This window comes from Tachyglossus aculeatus, chromosome 21 (genome assembly GCF_015852505.1).
Source record: "Tachyglossus aculeatus isolate mTacAcu1 chromosome 21, mTacAcu1.pri, whole genome shotgun sequence".
Classification (NCBI taxonomy): domain Eukaryota; kingdom Metazoa; phylum Chordata; class Mammalia; order Monotremata; family Tachyglossidae; genus Tachyglossus; species Tachyglossus aculeatus.
Window position 1 is genome coordinate 51,449,389 of NC_052086.1, and position 24,422 is coordinate 51,473,810.

Consider the following 24,422-nt stretch of genomic DNA (forward strand, 5'->3'; position numbering starts at 1 on the left):
ACATCAATATTCCCAAATGGAAGCTAGGAGGAGCCAAGGGATGTTCTCTACCCATTTCTCAGATATATTGGGGTGTTTGGCTGAACCTGGGATTTCCATTGAGATTTAGGGATGACAGGGCAAGTTTGTCAAGAGCAGGGAATGTCTGCTAACTTTCCTGTACTGTTCTCTCCCAAGTGCTTAGTACAGTGCTCTGCACATAGTAAGCACTTAATAAATGCCACTGATCGATTGATAGGGCTAACTACTACCATTAAACAGGAAGTGAGGTTTAAGAGACACGGGTTAATGTTCAGAGCCTGTTTTAAAAATCAACTCAATCTAAAATTCTGCACCTGCAAGTGTCTTCATTTCTATCGCACAATCTGTATTATAAGGTCCCATAGGATTTTAGGTTGGGCTTTTCTAAGTTGACCAGCAAGAATCGGCTGAGACCTAGAGACAGCAGGATGTTGACATTCATTCATTCATTCAATCGTATTTATTGAGCGACATATCATTATGGTATTTGTTAAGCACTTACTATACATATTAATGCCTGTCTTCCCCTCTAGACCATAAGATCGTTGTGGGCAGGGAATGTGTCTGCTAATTTTATTGTGTTGTACTCTCCCAAAAGCTTAGTACAATACTCTGCAAATAGTAAGTGCTTAATAAATATGATCCATCGATTGATGACTATGTAACAAGCACTGTTCTAGCCCTGGTCCAGAAGATGGGGAGTGGTGGAAAATGGCAGTATTGTATTTTCCTCCATGTTTCCGGGATCTTCCCCTTCTCCTTTCCATCCAATCAGTCACCACTGTGGTCCAGGTGCTTGTCATAACCCTTCTTGCCTACTGTATCAGCCTCCTCTCTGATCTCCCTGCTCCCAGTCCATAAAACAGTCTGCTGCTCAGATCACTGCTCTTAACTGTTATTCTGCAGCTGTCTCCCAACTCTTCAAATACCTCTGCGGGTTGCTCATTCCTCTCCACATCAAGCAGAAAATCTTGACCATCAGTTTTAGGGCACTCAATCAACTCTCTACCTCTGATTTATCCACTTTCTTTTTCCAGTAGACCCCAGTTTGCATTTTTCATTCAAACCTCTTTCTTGTCTCTCTCATCACTGCTCTCCTGCTCACTCCCTCACCCTTCATACACGACAGACCATAGATTTCCCTCCATCTTCAAATCCCTTCTGAAATAGCATCTCCTTTGTGATGATAATAATAATAACAATAATAATAATTATTATTATTATGGTACTCATCAAGCACTTACTATGTGCTTGGCACTGTTCTAAGCACTGGGGTAGATTCAAGTTAGTCAGGTTGGACACAGTCCCTGTCCCACATGGGGCTTACACTCTTAATCTCCACTTTACAGGTGAGGTAACTGAGGCCCAGAGAAACAAAGTGACTTGCCCAAGGTCAAACAGCAGACTTGTGGTGAAGCCAGGATTAGAACCCATGACCTTCTGACTCCCGGGCCCATGCTCTATCTACTAAGCCACACCGCTTTCCTGCTTAAATTCTTCTTTCCCCATTTTTTATCCCCCCAAATGCTAGTTTAGCATTTTTGTTCCACCTAAGCACTTAGGTATTCTCAAGCTCCTGTACCCTTTATGTATATATCTTACAATACTCTATTATTCAAGCACTTAGTCAGGGACACATCTCCTTTTCCTTTCTCCTCCCACCTGTAATTTACTTGGTGCCTGTGTTCCCCACTAGATCGTAACCTCCTTCAGGGCAGAGATCCAGTTTATTAATTTTATTGTACTCTCCCAAGTGCTTAGTTTAGTGCTCTGTACACAGTAGGCCATAAATGCTATTGATTGATTAAGTTTAGTCTCCTTATTTAGAGGACTTAAGCCCTTCAGATTTGGTTCCCAGGCTAGTCCTGAGGCTAGTTCCAAGTAGGTGGACAATTATAAATAAGGTAGGGTGATTGTCCAAAGGGTACTTCTCGGGATGAATATCACAGCTAGTAGCTGAATCCCAGATCCATCTCCCTCTTCCAACACAGAGAGAGAGAGAGAGAGAGAGAGAGAGAGAGAGAGAGAGAGAGAGAGAGAGAGAGAGAGAGAGAAATTTCCTGTGACGGGCTATTAGGAGAGAATAGGTACCATTCACCGCTGTCATTTTAAGGTCGTGGATCAAAAGCACAGACTAGCAGGAGATAATAGAGAGCTTAAAAGAAAGAAATGGATATCGAAAACCTTGGGCTGAATTCAACCCTTTAGATGAAGGAAACACAGTTACAACACGCAACAGATATGAAATATCTTGAAAACTACGTGAGGAAGGAAGCAGAAAACAATAGAAGACACAGACAAAAACTAGAACAGAGAGCAGTAAAGGAGAATTATTTTCAAGTTAAGTACCATTTAACGTAGGCAAGAATAAAACTGAGAAGTTTAGGTTGCCTGCATTGCTAAGTACCTTCATGCAGGCATTCTAGAGGCTTGAAGTGAATGACAAAATGTTTTTCCAACTGATTTCAGAAATCGTATTTCTATGAATAACCTGGAGCCTCAATAAGAATGCTTGGTTTTCTCCCTGGGACACAGACCATCTTGGAAGCATCAATTAGGCACAAAAGCAAAAATCCACATCCTTTTACAAACTAAGAAGATGCATTCCTAATCATAGAGGCTGCCTGGGAAAGCTAACTACCCCCAGCAAAAGTCTGTCATTTCCTCCCTTACAAGTCAACGTTTTTCAGGCTCCATGGCTCTCTTTAATCTTTTAGGTCTTCTGCTCCACTGAGAACTGCTGCCTAAAGCAATTTGGCAATGGATCTGAGATGATGACCCCTTCCATGACCCATCTCCCACTGCATAAGGATACTGGAAATATGCCTGGGGGCAAAAACCCCCTCCTCATTTGCAATAGTGCATTTCCATGTGATTTTAAGGTTCTTGCCTAAATAGCAGATAATACTATACACACCTTTTAGAATCCATTTTTAAAAATTATTTTTATGAACATCAGTGTCCAATAATATCACACTTAATGGATGTTTGACTATTATCCTCTGTTATTGCTACTTGATTTTTCTATTACAACCTCCTCAGCTAGTTAATAGCATAAATGAATCAATAAGCAGTGACAGGTGAAATTATTCCTTTTAATATCTTTTACGAAACACACAACATTATATACACAGTACCACAACCCACTGACAATAATAGAGGATGAAGAAGATGAATGGCGAAGTCTGCAAGAGGGAAGACTTCTAGGTGATGTCCCGAGAGGGTTTGTGCCATGGGAGAGAGCAGCGAGCACTGTGTGGTTGCCATTGCCAGCATTTTCTCAGAGAACTCATCTGGCTGGGATCCCATTAACTTCCCGATTTCCTTGGACTCAGTGGCCTTTTGGGGATACTTTGGGGGACTCTGGGGGTTTGGAAAGAGTTCTGATGGCCTTTGTGGGACTACTCTGAGTTGCAAATGCTCTGGGAAGGATAAAGGGGAAGGCCAACCAGGCCAAGTTCCTGGTTTGAGAGTCCCAGGTAATCCCAGGTAGAGCCAGACCACATTTGGAACCCTAGTACTTGCTGGAGTTATATGGGACTCATGAGGGGAGGAGGGGGAAGAGGAGGAAAAGGAGGAGGAAAAGGAGGAGGAGAAGTGCTTAGTACAAGCTTCAAGCGCTTCGTAAAGAGCTTTGCACACAGTGAGTGTTCAATAAATATGATTTTATGAATGAAATGAGGAGGAGGAGGAAAAGAGGGAAGAGGAGAAGGAGGAGGAGAAAAGAGAAGGAGGAGGAGGAGGAGAGAGAAGAAAGAGGAGCTAGCTCTCTTCCTCCCTTCAAGGCCCGACTGAGAGCTCACCTCCTCCAGGAGGCCTTCCCAGACTGAGCCCCTTCCTTCCTCTCCCCCTCGTCCCCCTCTTCATCCCCCCATCTTACCTCCTTTCCTTCCCCACACCACCTGTATATATGTTTGTACATATTTATTACTCTATTTATTTATTTATTTTACTCATACATATCTATTCTATTTATTTTATTTTGTTAATATGTTTGGTTTTGTTCTGTCTCCCCCTTTTAGACTGTGAGCCCACTGTTGGGTAGGGACTGTCTCTATATGTTGCCAACTTGTACTTCCCAAGTGCTTAGTACAGTGCTCTGCACACAGTAAGCACTCAATAAATATGACTGATTGATTGATTGATTGATTGCAGGAGGATGAGGAGAAAGAGGAGGGAGGATAGGGAAAAGGAGGAGGGAGAAGGAGGAGAAGGAGGAGAAATAATAGTTCTGTTTGTTAAGTGTTGGGTAGGGACTGTCTCTCTGTGTTGCCGGCTTGTGCTTCCCAAGCACTTGGTGCAGTGCTCTGCACACGGGGGGCGCTCAATAAATACAATTGATTGATTGATTTATTCCCAGACTGAGCCCCCCTCCTTCCTGTCCCCCTCTCCATCCTCCCCGCCTTACCTCCTTCCCTTCCCCACAGCACCTGTATATATGAATATATGTTTGTACATATTTGTTACTCTATTTATTTTACTTGTACATATCTATTCTATTTATTTTATTTTGTTAGTAAGTTTGGTTTTGTTCTCTGTCTCCCCCTTCTAGACTGTGAGCCCACTGTTGGGTAGGGACTGTCTCTATATGTTGCCAGCTTGTACTTCCCAAGCGCTTAGTACAGTGCTCTGCACACAGTAAGCGCTCAATAAATATGATTGATTGATTGATTAAGTGCTAACTGAATGCAAGCACTGTACTAAGTGCCGGGAAAGAGCATACAGGTGGGAATTAGATGAGGACCCTGTCCCTTGGGGGTCCCTGAACTGGAAGTCAGGTTCTCTGTTCCATCTGGGAATCCTTGGGACAGCCCAGAATGGGGCCCCAAAGGGCTGCCCTTGGCCATGGTGAAGTCCTGGAAGCTCAGGGTACCCCTAAATCAGCAGGGTTTGGGCACTCCTTCTTGCAGCCAACCAGGAGCAGCATGGCCTAGTGGAAAGAGCATATGTCTGGGAGTCAGAGGACCTGGGTTCTAATCCTGATTTTCCACTTGTCTGTGGTGTGACCTTGAGCAAGTCACTTAACTTCTCTGTGCCTCAGATTTCTCACCTATAAAATGGGAATTCAATACCTCTTCTTCCTCCTATATAGGCAGTGAGCCCCACATGAACAACCACGGGAAGCAGCGTGGTTTAGTGGAAAGAACCTGGGCTTGGGAGTCAGAGGTCATGGGTTCTAATCCTGCCTCAGCCACTTGTCCACTGTGTTACCTTGGGCAAGTCACTTCACTTTTCTGGGCCTCAGTTACCTCATCTTTAAAATGGGGATTGAGACTGTGAGTCCCATGGACAAGGACTGTGTCCAACTTAACACGCTGTATGTACCCCAGCGCTTAGTACAGTGCTTGGCACATAGTAAGTGCTTAACAAATACCACAATTATTATTATTATTATCTACCTCAGCACTTAGTACAATGCGAGGCACGTAGTAAGTGCTTAACAAATACCAGTATTATTACTACTACTACTACTACTACTACTACTACTACTACTACTACTAATAATAATAATAATAATCACCATAACCAAACACCCTGTGGGACTGATTAAGCACTCAGTACAGTGCACTGCATACAGTAAGTGCTTAATAAATACCACTGACAGAAAAACAGTAGTTTGTCCCACAGGGAAGGTTTTTCTGAGGGGCTGTTCCTTTCCCCAAGAGATAAAACTCAAGGGAGTGGGCTTAATGAGGGAGTGTCCTATAAGAGAAGCAGCATGGCTCAGGGGAAAGAGCATGGGCTTTGGAGTCAGAGGTCATGGGTTCAAATCCTGGCTCCGTCAATTGTCAGCTGTATGATTTTGGGCAAGTCATTTAACTTCTCTGTGCCTCAGTTACCTCATCTGTAAAATGAGGATTAAGACTATGAGCCCCCCAAGGGACAACCTGATCACCTTGTAATCTCCCCAGTGCTTAGAACAGTGCTTTGCACATAGTAAGCACTTAATAAATGCCATTAAAAAAATAAGTGACATTTGAATTTTATCGATAGATGGGCAGATGTGTCCAAATAGTTTATTGACTTACTTGGAGGCACATTATCATTGGACACTCACAAAGAGGGGAATGAGCACAAGAATAAAAGCTCTGTGATAATATGGATTCTAAAGGGAAAGAGAAGCATAAAAGGTAAGCTTGGTGGATCGAGCCCAGGCGTGGGAGTCAGAAGGTTCTGGGTTCTAATCCTGGCTCTGTGACTTGTCTGCTGTGTGGCCTTCGGCAAGTCACTTAACTTCTCTGTGCCTCAGTTACCTCATCTGCAAAATGGGGATTAAGACTGGGAGCCTCATGAGGGACAGGGACTGTATCCAACCTGATTAGCTTGTATCTCCCCCAGTGCTCAGTACAGTGCCTGGGGCATATTAAGTGCTCGCACTTAACAAATACCCCCCGCAAAAGGACTGAGGTTAGTATCCTTGGGTGGAATCCCCCAAATCTCGGCAGTACACCTTAGGGCTGGAGCTGGGGCTAGATCCCAGGCAAACCAGGAGTTAGGAGAGTTCATGGAAAAGACACTCTTCTACGTTTCCCCTCTAGTCCCCCTCTGCCCACCCCTGGCTTTTCATTCATTCATTCAATTGTACTTACTGAGCCCTTACTGTGTGCAGAGCACTGTATTAAGTGCTTGGGAGAGTACAAAACAACAATAAACACATTCCCTGCCCACAAAGAGCATTTATTTCTCAGCCCTTCCATGCTGCCATTAGGAACAAACTCCTCACCGTTGACTAGTCAACAGGGCATATACGCCATTAAGACAAATGGGGAGTCCATGAATTAATTCCAACCTGCCATTTATTTCAACCAGCCTGACTTTTTCTACTAACTTGGTTGTATTATACTCTCTCAAGCACTGAGAAGAGTGCTCTACATGCACTAAGTGCTCAATAAAAAAATGATTAATTGATTGATTAATTGATCAGACTTTTTTGGCCAGATACAGAGGGCATTTCTGCTTTGAGTGAACCTGAAACTGTTGGGCCCAGAGCTCTCAATAGGCCCAAAACTGCCAACATAACCAAAGGAAAAATAAAAATAATTACATTTTAGGGTTTTTTGCTCAATCTACAAGGAATGTTTAAGAGTCCAAGGAATCATCATCATTAAAAGTTACTGTCACTTATTGCCTCAGCTTCAATAAGATTAATTTACACTTTCCCTTTAGGATTCCTCAGTCCAAGAGCACTTATGAGCATTTATTTTAATTTCAATGACTGTCTTCTCCTCCAGACTGTAAACTCCTTGTTGGCAGGGAACATGTCTACCAATTCTGTTGTACTGAACTCTCTCAAGTACTTAGTACAGTGCTCTGCGCATAGTAAGTGCTCAATATATACCACTGACTGACTGTTTTTTTAAAATGATATTTGGAAAGCACTTACTATGTTCCAGGCATTAAACTAAGCTCTGAAGTAGATATAACTTAATGAGGTTGGTCAAAATCCATGTGCCACGTGGGGCTCAGTCTTAACCCCCATTTTTACAGATAACTGAGGCACAGAGAGGGGAAGTGATTTGCCTAAGGTCACACAGCAGACAAGTGGCAGAGCTGGGATTAGAACCCATGATCTTCTGACTCCCAAGCCTGTGCTCTATCCACTAGGCCACACTGCTTCTCACTAAGTTAAATGATTTAGTCTAAGGTCACCCAGCAGCCTGACTGGCCCATGTGAACAGTTCCAGGGCCTGAATGTGACAGTTTTAGCAGCAACCCAAATTTCAAAACTAAATGGGTTGTTTCAGAGAGATTCGTCTACAGGGATATGAAACTGCTATTTTTTTTCATGCAAGGACTTGGCTATCCACCCCTGTTGTGATTAGAATCCACCGGCTCTTTAGCTCCCACCTTTTTCCTAACTTCTCCTATGTCAGTGAGCCTCAATCATTCCCAAAGCAATTCAGAAACTATTCTGAAATGGCGATCTTCTCTAGGAAAGTGGTTACTAACCATCTCTCAAAGCACAGGATCTTTTGGAAAGAATTACAGAATATGCACAATAACAGACTTTATTAGAGCAATGACTAAGACATAGTCTAACTACTCCTTAGGGTCCCATTGGCAAAAAAATGGAGTTGAGGATTTTTGTTACTTATGTGGAGCTTTATAAACTATCAACATATACACATACATGCATACACACATTTATGCACACACAAATCTAAGCCTACAGTGTGTGGCAAAAATTTAGTTGTCGAATTATAAGAGAGAGAAACTGAAAGCCTAACTCTATAGCCAGACTACCCTCTGGAGATTTTTACTAACATTCATAAACAATTCAGCTTTTGCTTCCTCCTGTATTTCACCTTGGGTAAAAGCTGATGAGTGAATTACTGTTTTATTACTGACTCAGTCATATCATACATTTCTGAACTAAATTTAAATATGATTGAGGTAAACAGTGTGACCTTTTCAACATCAATGTGAAGTGAGAATGACATCCAATCAAACCAATGGAAGGAATCAAAGTGAAATTAGAAATTCTTCATTTCCTCCCCGAAGCATAGCTGTATGCTGGTATACTCAACAGAAATGTGTTCTCCAAAAGTTCCTTTTTGGTCAAAACAGCCATTATCAGAGTGCAAAAAAACCCCAAAGATTCAATATTCCCAATATATATACTCTTCAATGAAAGGGGATGTGTAATTAGACTTCAATATCTAATGGATATGTTTATATTGTGTGGTTCTGCACATATTTTCCCACAATGTCCACAGACAGCAAATATGAAAGGACAATAAAAAAGAGAGAGTCAGAGAGAGGTAAAGAAGATTTAACAGTTGACTTACAGCCTTCGGCTTGTACGGGGGCTGAATCTCTTTGCGTTCAAGTTTCTCCCAGTCAATATATCGGAAAAAAGCATGCTCCTTAATGTCCCGTTCCCCTTCTGGGCCACATCCTAGACGTTTGCCTGGGTGTTTAGTCATTAGCTTAGAGAACAGAGAAAGAAAAACATCATTAAGAAGGCAGAATAGGAAAATATGAGGCATCTTTATATAATCAACCAGCCATATAACAGTGAACAAAATTATTTGACTATATGAAAGATTTTTCCCACACCCTCTTTGGTATTTTCATCCGAGGCTTGATTACATGACCCACATTTATGGTTTTTGATGGCATTAAGCATTTACTATGTGTCAAACACTGTTCTAAGCACCGAGATAGATATAAGTTCATTAGGTTAGACACTGTCCCTGTCCCAAATGGGGCTCACAGTCTACATAGAAAGGAGAACTGAGGCAAAGAGAAGTGACTTGCTCAAGGTCACACAGCAAGAACAACCCCTCTGTCATCAGAGGGAGAGGCATTGGTCAAGACATTGGTCAAACAGAATGAGAGGAGAAGGTAGAGAATGATGATGGTAGCTTCTGCAAGGTGCCATTTTCACCAAAGGCCTGCTGAGAATTCACACTTTATCGTGTTATGAGCCTGCAACACCAATCACATTCAAATTTCTGAAAAAAAATCATAAGAACTGAAAGCATCAGGGAAATTGAATATACTCTTTAAGTTACAAAGATGAATTGCCTTACTCGAAAGGAACAGTTCATTTCAACTCAAACCCACACTGGCAAACAACACAAAGTTAATGAATCTTTCTGGTTTGTAGCAGTGAGGTAAATTTCTCCAGTAAAATGCAAGTTTCCCCACCCTTCTGAAATGACCAAAATATGACAGTCAAAATGAATGAAGGTACTAGTAATTACCTAAAATCTCGTTAACCTAGTCAAATATAAAATCACCAGATTTTTCCAATATTAGACCCCAAGTTCAATTGCCCAATTTTCAAAATGCTACCTGAATTTCTTTGTGCTCGTACCAAATGAGAAGATTTCTGGAAATTTAAGAATGAAAACAAAACGGACATTTTTATAGCATCTGAAATGGTTTCATTTGTCCTCTATTTTTGTTACCCAAGAAAGCAGGTGGTCTCTTTGAACAGCAATACTGAAAGGACCGCAAAGTAGAAGGACTTTTAGTTATAGGATTTATTAAATGTAAAAGCACTGTACTAGGTGATGGGGGGGAAAAAGTATGGATAAGAACTGGACATGGTTCTTACAGCGCTCATTGTTTCAGGACAATTGGGGAGGGTGGTAGGAGGTTGTTACTGGGAGCAGCTGTGATGTCAGATTTTTGGATGTCTGAGGTAACACAACACATTTGAGAGCAGGTATGTATACTTTTCTTTTTTTTTGGTATTTGTTAACCACTTAATATGTATCAGGCACTGCAACAAGCACTGAGATAGAAATAAGCTAATCAAGTTGGACACAATGTCCCACATGGGGTTCCCAGTGAATGTGAGAAGCAGCATGGTATAGTGAATAGAGCACAGGCCTGGATGTCAGAAGAACCTGGGTTCTAATCCCAGTTCCACCACTTGTCTGCTATGTGACCTTGGGTAAGTCATTTAACGTGTTACCTCAGTTACCTCATCTGTGAAACGGGAATTAATGAAACGGGACAGGGATTGTTACCAACCTGACTAGCTTGTATCTCCCCAAGCATTGAGTACAGTCCGTGGCACATAGTGAGCTATTAACAAATACCTTTAAAAATCCCAATTTTACAGATGAGGTAACTGAGGCACAGAGAAGAAACTTGCCTAAAGTCACCCAGCAAACAAGTACCAGAGGCAGGATTAGAACCCAGATCCTTCTGACAACCAGGCCCATGTTCTCTCCACTAGGTCAAGCTGTTTCTCCACTATTTGAGGGGTGTGGGGCAGACAAAGATTTGGGGGCTGTTTAGGATAAAATGATTAGCAGGATGGAGAAGAAACCTAGTTACTTTCAAACAACAGGCTGATCACAATCATCTTCAAACAATGAAAAACAAAGAAACAAGCAAGCACAGAGCAAGGGAGAGAAAAGATGATCTCTCAACTTCTCTGCAGTTTCGCATTTCCTCCTGCCTTCAGGACATTGCTTCTTGGATGTCCCGCTGATACTTTAAACTCAACCTGTCCAAAACAGAGCTCCTCATCTTCCCACCCAAACACTGTTTCTCCATTTGACTTTACTGTAGTCAGCGCCGCCATGTCCCTATCTCATAAGCCCTCCACCTTGGCATTAGCCTCATCTCATCTCTCTCACTTTACCCACATATTCAATCTGTCACCAAAGCTGGTTGGTACAACCTTCACATTAAAATCTCCCTTTCCACACCATTCAATCTGCTACCGTGTTAATCCAGGTAATTATCCTATCCCTCCTTGATTACTGTATCAGCCTCCCTGTTGCCTCTTCCTCTCCACTCCAGTTCATACTTCACTCTGCTGCCCGGATCATTTCTCTACAAAAAATGTCCAGTCCAAGTTTCTCCACTCCTCAAGAACCTCCAGTGGTTGCCCATTCACCTCTGTATCGAACAGAAACTCTTTATGATCAGCTTTAAAGCACTCAGTCACCTTGTCTCTGCTTACCTTACCTCCCTGATTTTCTACTGCATCACTGCCTGCCCGCTTTGCTCTTCTAATACCAACCTATTCGTTATATGTCAACATTGTCTATCTCACTGCTGACCTCTCACCTATGTCCTGTCTTTGGCCTGGAATGCCCTTCTTCTTCATATCTGACAGATTATCACTCTCCTCACTCTCAAAGCCTTATTAAAAACATTTCTCCTCCAAGAGGCCTTTCCCAACTAAGCCTTAATTTTCTCTTTTCCCACTCCCTTTTGTGTCACCCTTGCACTTGGATTTCCACCCTTTATTCACCTCTCTCTCAGTCCCACAGCACTTTCCTGTGTATCTGTAATTTATTTATTTTTACATCTACCTCCTCCTCTAGAATGAAAGCTCACTGTAGGTAGGGAACATGTCTACCAACTCTGTTATAGTGTATTCTCCCAAGTGCTTAGTACAGTAGCCTGCACACAATAAGTGCTCAATAAATACAATCAATTGAATGACACAAAGCATCCTGTTAGAGAACACCGTGCTAGCACGCTGCTAGAGAAGCAGCGTGGCTCAGTGGAAAGAGCATGGGTTTTGGAGTCAGAGGTCATGGGTTCACCTCCCAGCTCTGCCAATTGTCAGCTGTATGACTTTGGGCAAGTCACTTCACTTCTCTGTGCCTCAGTTACCTCATCTGTAAAATGGGGATTAAGACTGTGAGCCCCCCGTGGGACAACCTGATCACCTTGTAACCTCCCCAGCGCTTAGAACAGTGTTTTGCACATAGTAAGTGCTTAATAAATGTCATTATTATCATTATTATTTAAAGAGCACGGGCTTAGGAGTCTGAGGTCATGTGTTCTAATCCCTCCTCTTCCACTTGTCAGCTGTATGACTTTGGGCAAGTCACTTAACTTCTCTGTGCCTCAGTTACCTCATATGTAAAATGGGGATGAAGACTGTGAGCCCCACGTGGGACAACCAGATTACCTTGTATCTACCCCAGCACTTAAAACAGTGCTTGGCACATATTTAGCGCTTAACAAATACCATTAATGTTATTATTATTATTATCCTCCTAGGCTGCCAGCTAAGTAGATTTTACAAGTAAAGAGAATGTGACAGCTGAACTGATGGTGACCTTTTAAAAGAACTGCCCAGAATTCATGATTGGAGAGAGGAAGTGACCTTTTCCTTGTCCCTCTCTATATTTGATCATTGTCCAGGAAACATCCAACAGCACTTAGCAACTCCCCAAGACATGTCAAAACATTCCAGGTCACCCAAGGACTGACCTCAGAGATGGGGAGAGCTGGCTTTGGGGAAGAAGTGTGGAGGATCTTGGGATCATCATCATCATCATCAATTGTATTTATTGAGCGCTTACTGTGTGCAGAGCACTGTACTAAGCGCTTGGGAAGTACAAGTTGGCAACACATAGAGACAGTCCCTACCCCGGCCCACATCCTTCCCCTGGCCTGGAATGGTCTCCCTCCACACATCCGCCAAGCTAGCTCTCTTCCTTCCTTCAAATCCCTGAGAGCTCACCTTCTCCAGGAGGCCTTCCCAGACTGAGCCCCCTTTTTCCTCCCCTCCTCCCCATCACCCCCCTCTGCCCTACCTCCTTCCCCTCCCCACAGCACTTGTATATATTTGTACAGATTCATTACTCTATTTTAGTTGTACATATTTACCATTCTATTTATTTTGTTAATGATGTGCATGTAGCTATAATTCTATTTGTTCTGACGATTTTGACACCTGTCTACATGCTTGGTTTTGTTGTCTGTCTCCCACTTCTAGACTGTGAGCCTACTGTTGGTTAGGGACTGTATCTATATATTGCCAACTTGTACTTCCCAAGTGCTTAGTACAGTGCTCTGCACACAGCAAACACTCAATAAATACGATTGAATGAATGAATGAATGAATATTAGAGGGAGAGCTTGGGACAGGGCTCTGCACACAGTAATTGCTCAACAAATACAACTGATTGACTGAAATTTGGGCCCACTGGGCCCTCAACTGCACCCCTCTCTGTTGGTCGAGGGACCAGTAGCCAAAGGCCTATGTGTGGGATGGCCTATACACATCTGCCTCTAGGTATACTTCATTGTTTCAGACCCCTAGAGGCTTCGGCTCATTCTTCGGATAAATAGGCTGGGGTGCTGGGGTTGGGGCATAGTGAACTGTCAGGGTTTTCTCTTATAGAAACCCCAGTTCATTGTAGATGTAGGATGATTGTCAGCAACAGATGGGACCTATGGGAGAATGAAACATTAAAAGCACTAATAAAAATAATAATAATCATGGTATTTGTTAAGTGCTATGTGCCAAGCACTGTTCTAAGACTGGGGTAGATACAAGGCTATGAGGTTGTCCCACACGGGGCTCACAGTCTTAATCCCCATTTTACAGATGAGGTAACTGAGTTCCGGAGGAGTGGCTTGCCCCAGGTCACACAGCAGACAAGTGGCAGAGCCGGGATTAGAACCCACATCCTTTTGACTCCCAAACCCGTGCTCTTTCCACTAAACCATGCACCAAGACAAAATAAATGACAAGGACACTGTGATTAGAGAAGCAGAGTTTCAGCCGTGATCTTCCCAATGTTCTAAAAATTGAGACAACAAAGGGATAGATCAAAGAGAGCACTCCGTGGCAAGCAATAAATACAGTAACGCTATAATGGAAAATCTTCACATGTACATGACTTGGATGGGTTTCTCCCACAATGATTTCTCCAAGTATGTTCATTCATTCAATCATATTTATTGAATGAATTTATCGGAGGCCTTCCCAGACTGAGCTCCTTCCTTCCTCTCCCCCTTATCCCCCTCTCCATCCCCCCATCTTACCTCCTTCCCTTCCCCGCAGTACCTGTACATATGTTTGTACATATTTATTACTCTATTTATTTATTTTACTTGTACATATCTATTCTATTTATTTTATTTTGTTACTATGTTTGGTTTTGTTCTCCGTCTCCCCCTTCTAGACTGTGAGCCCACTGTTGGGTAGGGAACGTCTCTATACGTTGCCAACTTGTACTTCCCAAGCGCTTAGTACAGTGGTCTGCACACAGTAAGAGCTCAATAAATACGACTGATTGATTGATTGATTGAGCGCTTACTGTGAGTGGAGCAGTGTATTAAGCACTTGGGAAAGTGCAGTGCAACAATAAACAGATACATTCCCTGTATGCCCCTATAGCCATTCTCACCTGTAAGTGGTATCACCTTCAAACATCAAGAACAAAGTTCTCTCTCACTTTCTTTCTCTCCCTCTCCTACTTCTTTCTCTCGACTTATATATATGTACATACACACATGTACATATTGGTGTTGAAGCCTATGTGTTTGCCACCATGGAAAGCCATGTCCCCTAGAGGAAGGAGCGTGGGCCACAGAATCAGAGTACCTGGTTCTAAACCCGGCCCCTCCACTTGTCTGCTGTGTGACCATGGGCAAGTCACTACACTTCTCTCTGCCTCATCCTTAAAATGGGGATTAAGAGAGTGAAACCCACATGGGACAGGGACCGTGTCCAACCTGATTAGCATGTATCTACCCCAGTGCTTAGTACAGTGCCTGGCACATAGTAAGCGCTTAACAAACACCATTAAGAAAACAAAACAAAGCAACCTGGGTGCTGGCAGAATTCTTCAACTTGCCAAGAAAAAAAAACCCCCGAGAGTGCTGGTGTAATGACATCATTCCGGTCCATGAAAGCTCTCTTTGTAGCTGTGCTCCTTATCAATTACACTCTTCAATCATCTGGGATCTACATCTCTTAATGGAAAGCACACAATAATGCCAAGATACTGCTGCTCACACACCATCACAAATTTTCTTTACTCCCCTCTGTTCTCTTGGCTACATGAAAGGCAAATGTGGATGAGAAATGGTAACACATTTTCCATTTCCTTCTTCCACATTAGCCACACCAGGGACAACCGAGGTCCTATTTTTAATGTATTGAAGGTTGAGAAATGGTTTTCACATTCTGCTCAATCTGTAATTTTATGTACTTATGTTGGTGTCCATTTATTTGTACTGATCATCTGTCTCCCTCCTTCTAGACTGTGAGCTCATTGTTGGCAGGGATGGTCTCTCTTTATTGCTGTATTGTACTTTCCTAAGTGCTTAGTGCAGTGCTCTGTACACAGTTAGCACTCTATAAATATGATTGAATGAATGAATTGAATGAATGAATGAATTGAATGAATGAATGAATGAACTGAATGATTGAATGAATTGAATGATTGAATGAATGAATTGAATCGCTAAGGCAATAACAGCAGGAAATCCAGCACTGTTGTTCAATGAGCTGAACAGCCCCAAAGCGTATTAAACCTGCATCCTCCAAATCTTCAAGCAAACTGGACAGAACATGACAGCTCAAGAGACCTTCTCTTTGTTCTCAACCTTGCTGCCTTACAGACACCCTGCCCGACAATCTCCTAAAGGCCATCTTTGCATCATTGGACAGTGTATTGCCTAGGTAACAGAATTCTAAGATGGCATGCAGTTCAGTGCTGCCAATGATGATTTCTGACTGGGGGCATGCAATCATCTTACCTCCTCCCACCTTACCTCTCTGACTTCCTACTAAAACCCACCCCACATACTTCTCTCATCTAATGCCAACCTACTCACTGGACCTTGATATCGTGAATCTCACCACCGTCCCCTTTCCCACATCCTCCCTCTCTCCTGGAACTCCCTCCCCTTCCATACACGCTAGGCTTTGAAACATGCTAAATCACTGCTCTCTCCTCTTTCAAAGCCTTATTAAATCATATCTCCAAGAGGTCTTCCCCAATTAAGCCACCATTTCCTCCATTCCCTCTCCCTTCTGTGTCGCTTACGCACTAGGATCTCTACCCTTTGAGTGCTTGACATTCACCCCACCTTCAGTCCCACAATACTTGTCATAATTTATTTTAATGTTTGTCTCCCCATCTAGACTGAAAGCTCCTTGTGGGCAGGGAATGTGTCCACCAACTCTGCACACAATAATCTCTCAATAAATACCACTGTTTGATCAGACAGGAAACTGAATCTCATTCAGTAAACCAATAAACCCTCAATAAGTACCATTGATTGATTGATTATGGAGAATTTAAGGCCTGGTCCCTTAAAATTATGAAAAAAGGGACTATGTGTGATTTTCCTTATTCACTTCTGAGGAACTTATTTCTACAGGCAGAGCTATGAAAAATGGTAAAGCACTTGGGGCTGACTGCACACCTAGTTAGGTCTCCCGACATCTAGGGGACACAATGCTTAAGATATTCCACAAGATTTTCAAGAGATGCTGCGGAGTCTTGTTTTTGAAGTCTTAAAACTAGTCAATATCAATTTGGCTGGGATGAGTTAAGTGCATTCTTACCAAGAGCAATGGGATGGACCAATAGAACTCTAGACTGTAAGCTCATTATGGGCAGGCAATGTGTCTGTTATATGATTTATTTTGTACTTTCCCAAGCACTTAGTACAGTGCTCTGCATACAGCAAGTGCTCAATAAATACTATTGACTGATTCTTCAGATTCCATCTAACCATATGATTTTTTTTTAAAAGATCTAGGCTCTGTACATCCTGAGAGTTTCACCCCATAAGAACACATGTAATGCATCAAATTTTCTGCATTTGTATGCTCCAGAAGGCTTGTATTCTAAAAGTAGCAATCTTTTTATTTTTTTTTACATAAGTCACCCACTTTGGGATTGCACATAATAAACTTATTTGTGGAGACATCATAAAAGAAATAATGTTTCATAGAAGCCTCAGACAAAGAAGCCTTCCAGTTAGAATAAAATTGAAAGCAAATAACTGAAGCCATTAACCAGCCTGGTGGCAAGAGACAATGTATTAGTCAGCTGGGAAATCAAAATTAACCCATTGGCGATATGACATTCTGGCTCCTAAACAATCACTCTGATTTTATCATCAATTTTTTTGCCTCCAGATAGAGTTGCCAGCCCTAAGGAACTCAGACCCTGTGTCTCTCAGTGTAAACCAGTTCACAGTTCAGAGATGATAGGTTAAGTCTCTAGAAATAAGGATCATGTATCCCCCACTGGCAAGTTTAAGCGGCAATACCGGTCTCAATGCCAAATGGCCATCACATAGGCCTAATGCAGGAGTGTGGGGCAAAGGTCAAAGGGGACTAGAGAAGAAGCTGGAAAACGTCCAAGAAATGCATTATGGTTTGAGCACGGATTTTCCTTCGCAAAAAAATGATTCAAGTGCTTATCATCCTTTTGAAAACAACCTTTCCTATATTTAAAACTGTGATCCCAACTGATAAGACAATTTCAAAGACAGCTTAAAAAGACCCACAGGAAATACAGGGGGTTTTAAACAAACATCACTCTACTTAAGGTGAATAATTTTATCCCATTTTCCACTGAGATAAATCTATGAGCTCACAAGCCTAAAAGGAAATGCCAAGAAGCAGGTGGTACAGGAAAGTCACTTGCTCTCAGACTGTAAATAAGGCACTTTGGGCGGGGTATGATTTACTAAAGGTGGCTGAAAGCCAGTAATGGGTCCTATCAGGACAGTCTCCTGTTTCTTACAGGGGCCGTGGGAGGGCAAGTTGGAACAAAAAAAAACTCCTCTCTGTTTTTCAACTGAATGGCAGACTGCTGCTTCAGTTTCTTTGAAAGCATCCTGATGATCCAAGAAAGTTAAAGAAAGGTCTTCCCCTTTCCCTTCTAGTGGTAGGTAAGAGGGTCGTATTTATGTCTCCTTTTACAGAACAAAATCAATCAACAGTGTTGCTTACTGCCCACAATGAGCATAGAGTCTAGAGGGGAATCAAAATGACTTTTTTAAAAAAAATTGGTATTTGTTAAATGCTTACTATGTGCCAGGCACTGTACTAAGCATTGGTGCAGATACGAGTTAATCAGGTTGGACAGAGTCCATGTCCCACATTAGGTTCACAGTTTAAACCCCCATTTTACAAATGATGAGGTAACTGAGGCACAGAGAAATGAAGTGACTTGCCCAAGGTCACACAGTAGACAAGTGGCAGAGCCGGGATAGGAACCTAAATCCTTCTGATTCCCGTGTCGATGCTCCATCCACCTGGCTATGCTGCTTCTCAAAAAAAGACCTGAGAAAGTCCATGTCTTCATCCTCTGACCGTTTTTGAAGGTTTGACCTGGATAGGCCTATGGTAGCCATTGCCTAACTTGTCCCTTTCAAAGGGGAAAACTTGAATTCCAATGCAATACTGCTCAGTCGATGCAATCCTTCACTTCAAAAATTGCTTGGTAGTCAACCTGTTCTTCACATGAAGATCTGGCCCTCATCAACCTATTAAATACCCCTTTTGAAAAATAATTTGAAAGGAACATTATTGAATGGTTTCAAATATCTCTTTTGTACTTTTAAGAGTAATGTTGAGGATCAGCTGAGCTCCTGAAGAAACTGCAAAGAATTAAATTAAGGATGAGGGTATCAATCTATGTCTAGATATTTGCTTAAAAGCTACAGTTTTATTTGGTTCAAATTAGAATATTAACTCGTGCTTTCTCAAAATCCACTCACTTGCTTTTAAATTTAGGCTTCTGCCTATAAAGCAGAACTATTAATTTACTCAATAGCCTTTTAATAGGCAGGATAAGAGGATTTTGCAAACAGCCAGTTTAGGAAAACAAGTTTTATAAATGGCAGGAAAATATCCCCAATTTTGCATTTATCTGCCTTAAATCAACAAACATCACTTTCTGAACAGTTCAGACTGATTAGTGGATTATGAAAGATCTTGTTTACATATTTGTTTTTAGTTACATTTAGCATGAAGGTACCATCTGGAATATAGGAACTGACATAGTCAAAAGATTGTTTCTAATGAATTGCAGCCCAGGACCCTTTTTAACTGTGGAAGTTCAATAAAATCAAGTTCTGATTGATCCCTGTATTAATGGAATGATAAACACGCCTTTCTGGGTGTAGTGAAGTGATTAATGAAGCCACATTTGGGGCCCCCAGGAATAACTAACTGACCAAGCTGAAGGTTTTATTTATGGGGTTTAATATTTGCATCTCCAGATCCAAAGGCTCATGAAAATAGAGCGGGAAGGAATTCCTCCTCAGGTCTCAGGAGGTGACATAACTGGAGAAGCAGTGTGGATTAATGGATAGGACATGGGCCTGGGGAATCAGAAGGATCTGGGCTCCAATCCCAGCTCTGCCACTTGCCTGCCGTGTGACCCTGGGCAAGTCACTTCATTTCCTCTGGGCCTCAGTTACCTCACCTGTAAAATTGGGATTAAGACTGTGACTCCCGTGTGGGACAGGGACTGTGTCCAACCTGACAAAGGACACACTCAATACATACGACTGAATGAGTGAATGAATTCGCTTGTACCTTCCCAAGAGCTTAGTGTAGTGTCTGACACACAGTAAGCACTTAACAAATACCATAAGGAGTAACTGTGGGATGTGACACACGATGCATAAAGCCAGTGTATAGGATCTGCACAAAGCCTGAGATAAGATGATTAACTGTTTTAACTAACTTTAAAATTCTTAAAGAAATGTAGACTTCCCGCATTTTTTTCAACAAACATTGTTGAATCTGAACTTCATCCAGCTTCCTTTTGCTAGCCTAAAGTTTAAAAGGCTTGACAGTTTAAAGACTCAGAGAAGAAGGATCTCAAACAGTGGGACATAGCAGAGGACCTCTAGGAGACAACAACATCGGTGAGACCAGACTGCCTTGAAGCAAGCAGGGGTGGATTTGATTTCCTTGAGCAGAGGGACTGTGAACATGGAGAGACTAGGTATGTTTTCTTCAAATCTGATTTCCCAAGAACATGAAATATTAATAACAGGAAGCAAAACTGATTTCCCAGTCACCTTTCATTCCCCATCTCCCCGATGCTAGTACGTATATATTCTCCAGGAAAACCTCCCTGAGTAATTCACAATTGTCCATTAACACCTGACCCACACCAACTTAACCATTACACTTAGCACTTGTGCATTTTATTTCTAACCTCCGGCATTTATGTAAACTTATTAATATGTTCAATTGTTTATTCAGCTATTTCATCCTGACATATTTGTAATACTTCCCGTTAGAGCTTTCTTCTTCCTCCTGCTCCCACTATTTGTGAATCATTTTTGTCTGTCTGCCTCCTCCACTGGATTATCATCTCCTTAAGGTGAAGGGTGGTGTCATTTCTGTTGCACTCTCTCAACTGTTTACCCTCAGGAAACAAGGAGAAGCAGCCTGCTTCAGTGGAAAGAGCACACGCTTGGGTGTCAGAGGTCATGGGTTCTAATCTCGGCTCCGCCACATGTCTGCTGCGTGACCTTGGGCAAGTCACTTAACTTCTCTGAGCCTCAGTTACCTCATCTGTAAAATGAGGATTAAGACTGTGAGCCCCAGGTGGGACAACCTGATCACCTTGTATCCCTCCCAGTGCTTAGAACAGTGATTCGCACATAGTAAGCACTTAACAAATGCCATTATTATTATTATTACTATTATAAGGTCTGAATGTCAAAACTGTGGCCTTTACATTTGTTTCCGTGTATTTTTTTGACCTGAAAGTACTTCTCTGGCTGTATTATTATTATCATTATTAAAATTCTATTTGTTAAGTGCCAGGCACTGTACTAAGCACTGGGGTGGGCACAAACAAATCAGGTTGGACACAGTCCAGGTCCCATATGGGGCTCACAGTCTCAATCCCCATTTTACAGATGTGGTAACCGAGGCATAGAGAAGTGAAGTGACTTGTCCAAAGTCACACAGCACACAAGTGGTGGAGCCAGGATTAGAACCCATGACCTTTTTACTCCCAGGCCCATGCTCTATTCACTATGCCATGTATCTCCTCTGAACACAATTTTTTTGGTTTCCAGTAGTTTCTCTGTGCTTAGACTGTGAGCCCCTTGCGGGACAGGGACTGTGTCCAACCTGCTGATCTTTTATCTACTCCAGTGCTTCGTCTCCAGCACTTTACAAATGCCATTATTAAATTCTTCGCTTTACCAAGAGCCTTTTTAATTCCAAAGGATTAGCTGCTCTTAATCTCCAGATAGCTCAGTGTCATTTGCCAGTTTAACAAACATTCTCTTTGTTCCATCATTCAGGTCTCTGGTATATACTTTAAACAATATTGGGCAACTACAGAATACCACTTGCTCCACTTTCCCAGGCTACATAATATGCACCAAAAAACATTCCAGAAAGACCGCCTAGCCAGCTGTGAACACATCAAATAGCTCTGATGTTTAATTGCATTTGCTCAATCTATTGATAGATATGTCTGGGAAACAAAATCAAGGGATTTACAAAAATCGAAATAGATTTACATCTATCCGTATCCTCAATTTACCAGGCCTGGCACTTTTTCAGGTTTTAAATGTTTGCTCTTTGTGAAGTCATTTTGGATATAATTTATAATCCTATTTTCTTTTAGGTGCTCATCCAAATCATTTTTGTGATACTTTTCCCCCTGTATTTCCTATAACTTAAGGTTTTGGGGTATCGGGTCCTCATTGGCAAATTCCCAATGTGACAGTATTATCCTAATTTTTCTCAAATGTACCAAGAACCAGTGTAGCCTAGTGGAAAAAGCACAGACCTAGGAGTTGGAGGATCTCAGTTCTAATCCTGGCTCTGTCACTTGCCCACTGTGTGACCTTGGGCAAGTCACTTAACTTCTCCGGGCCTTAGTTCCCTCATCTGTTAAATGGGGGTTAAACATTTTTCTCCTTCTCCCTCAGACTGGGAGTCCCATGTGGGACAAGGATGTTGCCCAACCTGATGATCTTAAGAGAAGCAGCGTGGCTCAGTGGAAAGAACACAGGCTTCGGAGTCAGAGGTCATGGGTTCAAATCCCAGCTCTGCCAATTGTCAGCTGTGTGACTTTGGGCAAGTCACTTAACTTCTCTGCGCCTCATTTACCTTATCTGTGAAATGGGGATTAAGACTGTGAGCCCCCCATGGGGCAACCTGATCACCTTCTACCTCCCCAGCACTTAGAATAGTGCTTTGCACATAGTAAGTGCTTAATAAATGCCATTATTATTATTATTACTATTATGATCTTGTATTTACCCTAGCATTTAGCACAGAACCAGAGCCATAATAAGTGCTTAACAAACACCACAATTGTCATTGTTGTCTTATGCTGTCGAGTCGTGTCTGACCAATAGCGATGCCAGGGACACACGTGACCCCTGCTCTCGAGAAGCTTCTAGTCTACCTGAGGAGACAGACACTAAAAGCACAGTGCTCTGCACACAGTAAGCATTTAATAAATATGATTGAATGAAATTACAGGTACGGGGAAGCAACAGAGTTTAAAGATACGTATGGAGAACCATCACAGGTTTTGAAGAAGGGAATAATGTTTTCCAAACAGTAGTCATTATTCCATCCAAACTGCTATCGTACTGATGGAGAAGCAGCATGGCTTAGTGGAAAGAGCATGGGCTTGGGAACCAGAGGTCATGAGTTCTAATCCTGGCTCCGCCACTTGTCAACTGTGTGACTTTGGGCAAGTCACTTCACTTCTCTGGGCTCAGTTCCTTCACCTGTAAAATGGGGATTAAGACTGTGAGCCCCACGTGGGACAACCTGATTACCTTGTATCTACCCCAGCGCTTAGAACAGTGCCTGGCACATAGTAAGCGCTTAATAAATACCATCATCATCATCTCTCCTAGAACGCCCTACCTCCATCTGCAATCATTCTGGTAGTGTATCCACAGATTTTTCTTGGTAAAAATACAGAAGTGGTTTACCATTGCCTCCTTCCGCTCAGTAAACCTGAGTTTCTGCCCTCGACACTCTCCCACGCTAGCCACTGCCCAAGCTAGGAATGGAATGGATATGCCTTTGCTTTACTCTCCCTCCCATAGTCAAGACTGGTAGAGTACTTAAAACTCTCCAGGTGTGACCCTGAGAGGTGACAATTGTCATTACAATTATTAAAATAATAAGTGGCCCTACATAGACCTTGGACAATTCCTGAAGTGGCAAAGAATGCAAGGGGTCAAGACCTGCATCTTTCAAAACTTACAGCTTATTAGAAATATTCCATCTTATTCCAGTTCTTTATCCTTCTCATGCTATTATATTTCCTCTATATCTATTTAGAAGTTGTAGCTCCTTTTCTTTTAGAGTTGTTCTAATGTTGGCCTTCACTATTTCTCCTTTCATCTTGACTAAGATTTCTTAAAATTAGGGATGGTATTTTGAGGGAAGACAAATCACACGGCTGCCTTTTTAAATCCAAAAAACACAGAGCCCGATGAAATGCACACGGCCTTCAGGAGAGGCTGTTGCAAAACATGGCCACAAAGGAGAATAGACTTCAAAATACATCGTTAAATTTCCTTCCATGCAACAGAGTGTCTGACAGAAGTGAGAAAAACCATTACAGTCTCATCCAGCAGATGTTTTAATCATGGTCTCTTCTCTGCCGATTTACAGCTTTCAGGTTTTGACGGATGCAACAGAAAATAAAGCAGACAGCTAGATTTAATCACTGTTCCAATCTCTAATCACTCACCAGAGTTATTCCCTGGAGCACTGTAGGGATAATGATGTTTTTTGCTGTTATGTTAAACATCTTCCCTTTATGTTTATAGCTGGTCTTAAAGAAATATTAACCCCTGAAGTCCCTCTCTCACAAACCCATATCGAGAGAGGGGTCTTCACAGTTAGAAGCCTAATTCTGACAAACGTTAGGAGTTTTAATTTTGTAGGGTTGCAGGGGAACGGAGGGTTGTGGCTGAATTGACTGCTAACTGACCTGGAAAAAAATTAACTTCCCTATGACCCACTTAAAAAGGAGAATCCTTTAGTCAGCTGAAAGTAACTCTTCACCACCACAGAACTACCACCAACCGCTTCAGTAACTGCACACTATGGGTGCTCACTGCATTGTGCAGACAACATCTGCACAGTACAGGCAGTAACGGCACCCTGTAGACAATGAACTGTATAGAACAAA

The 24,422-nt window shown here is 42.1% G+C and overlaps 1 protein-coding gene across 2 annotated transcripts in view; it reads right to left on the reverse strand.

Moving 5' to 3' along the window:
• The window catches only part of PRKCB (protein kinase C beta), a 494,385-nt gene that overhangs the window by 36,805 nt on the left and 433,158 nt on the right, over window positions 1-24,422 (reverse strand). For both annotated transcript variants that reach the window (XM_038762327.1, XM_038762326.1), the window contains exon 16: window positions 8,811-8,951. In XM_038762327.1, coding sequence (XP_038618255.1) covers window positions 8,811-8,951 — 141 coding nt within the window. The remainder of the gene's footprint in view (window positions 1-8,810; window positions 8,952-24,422) is intronic.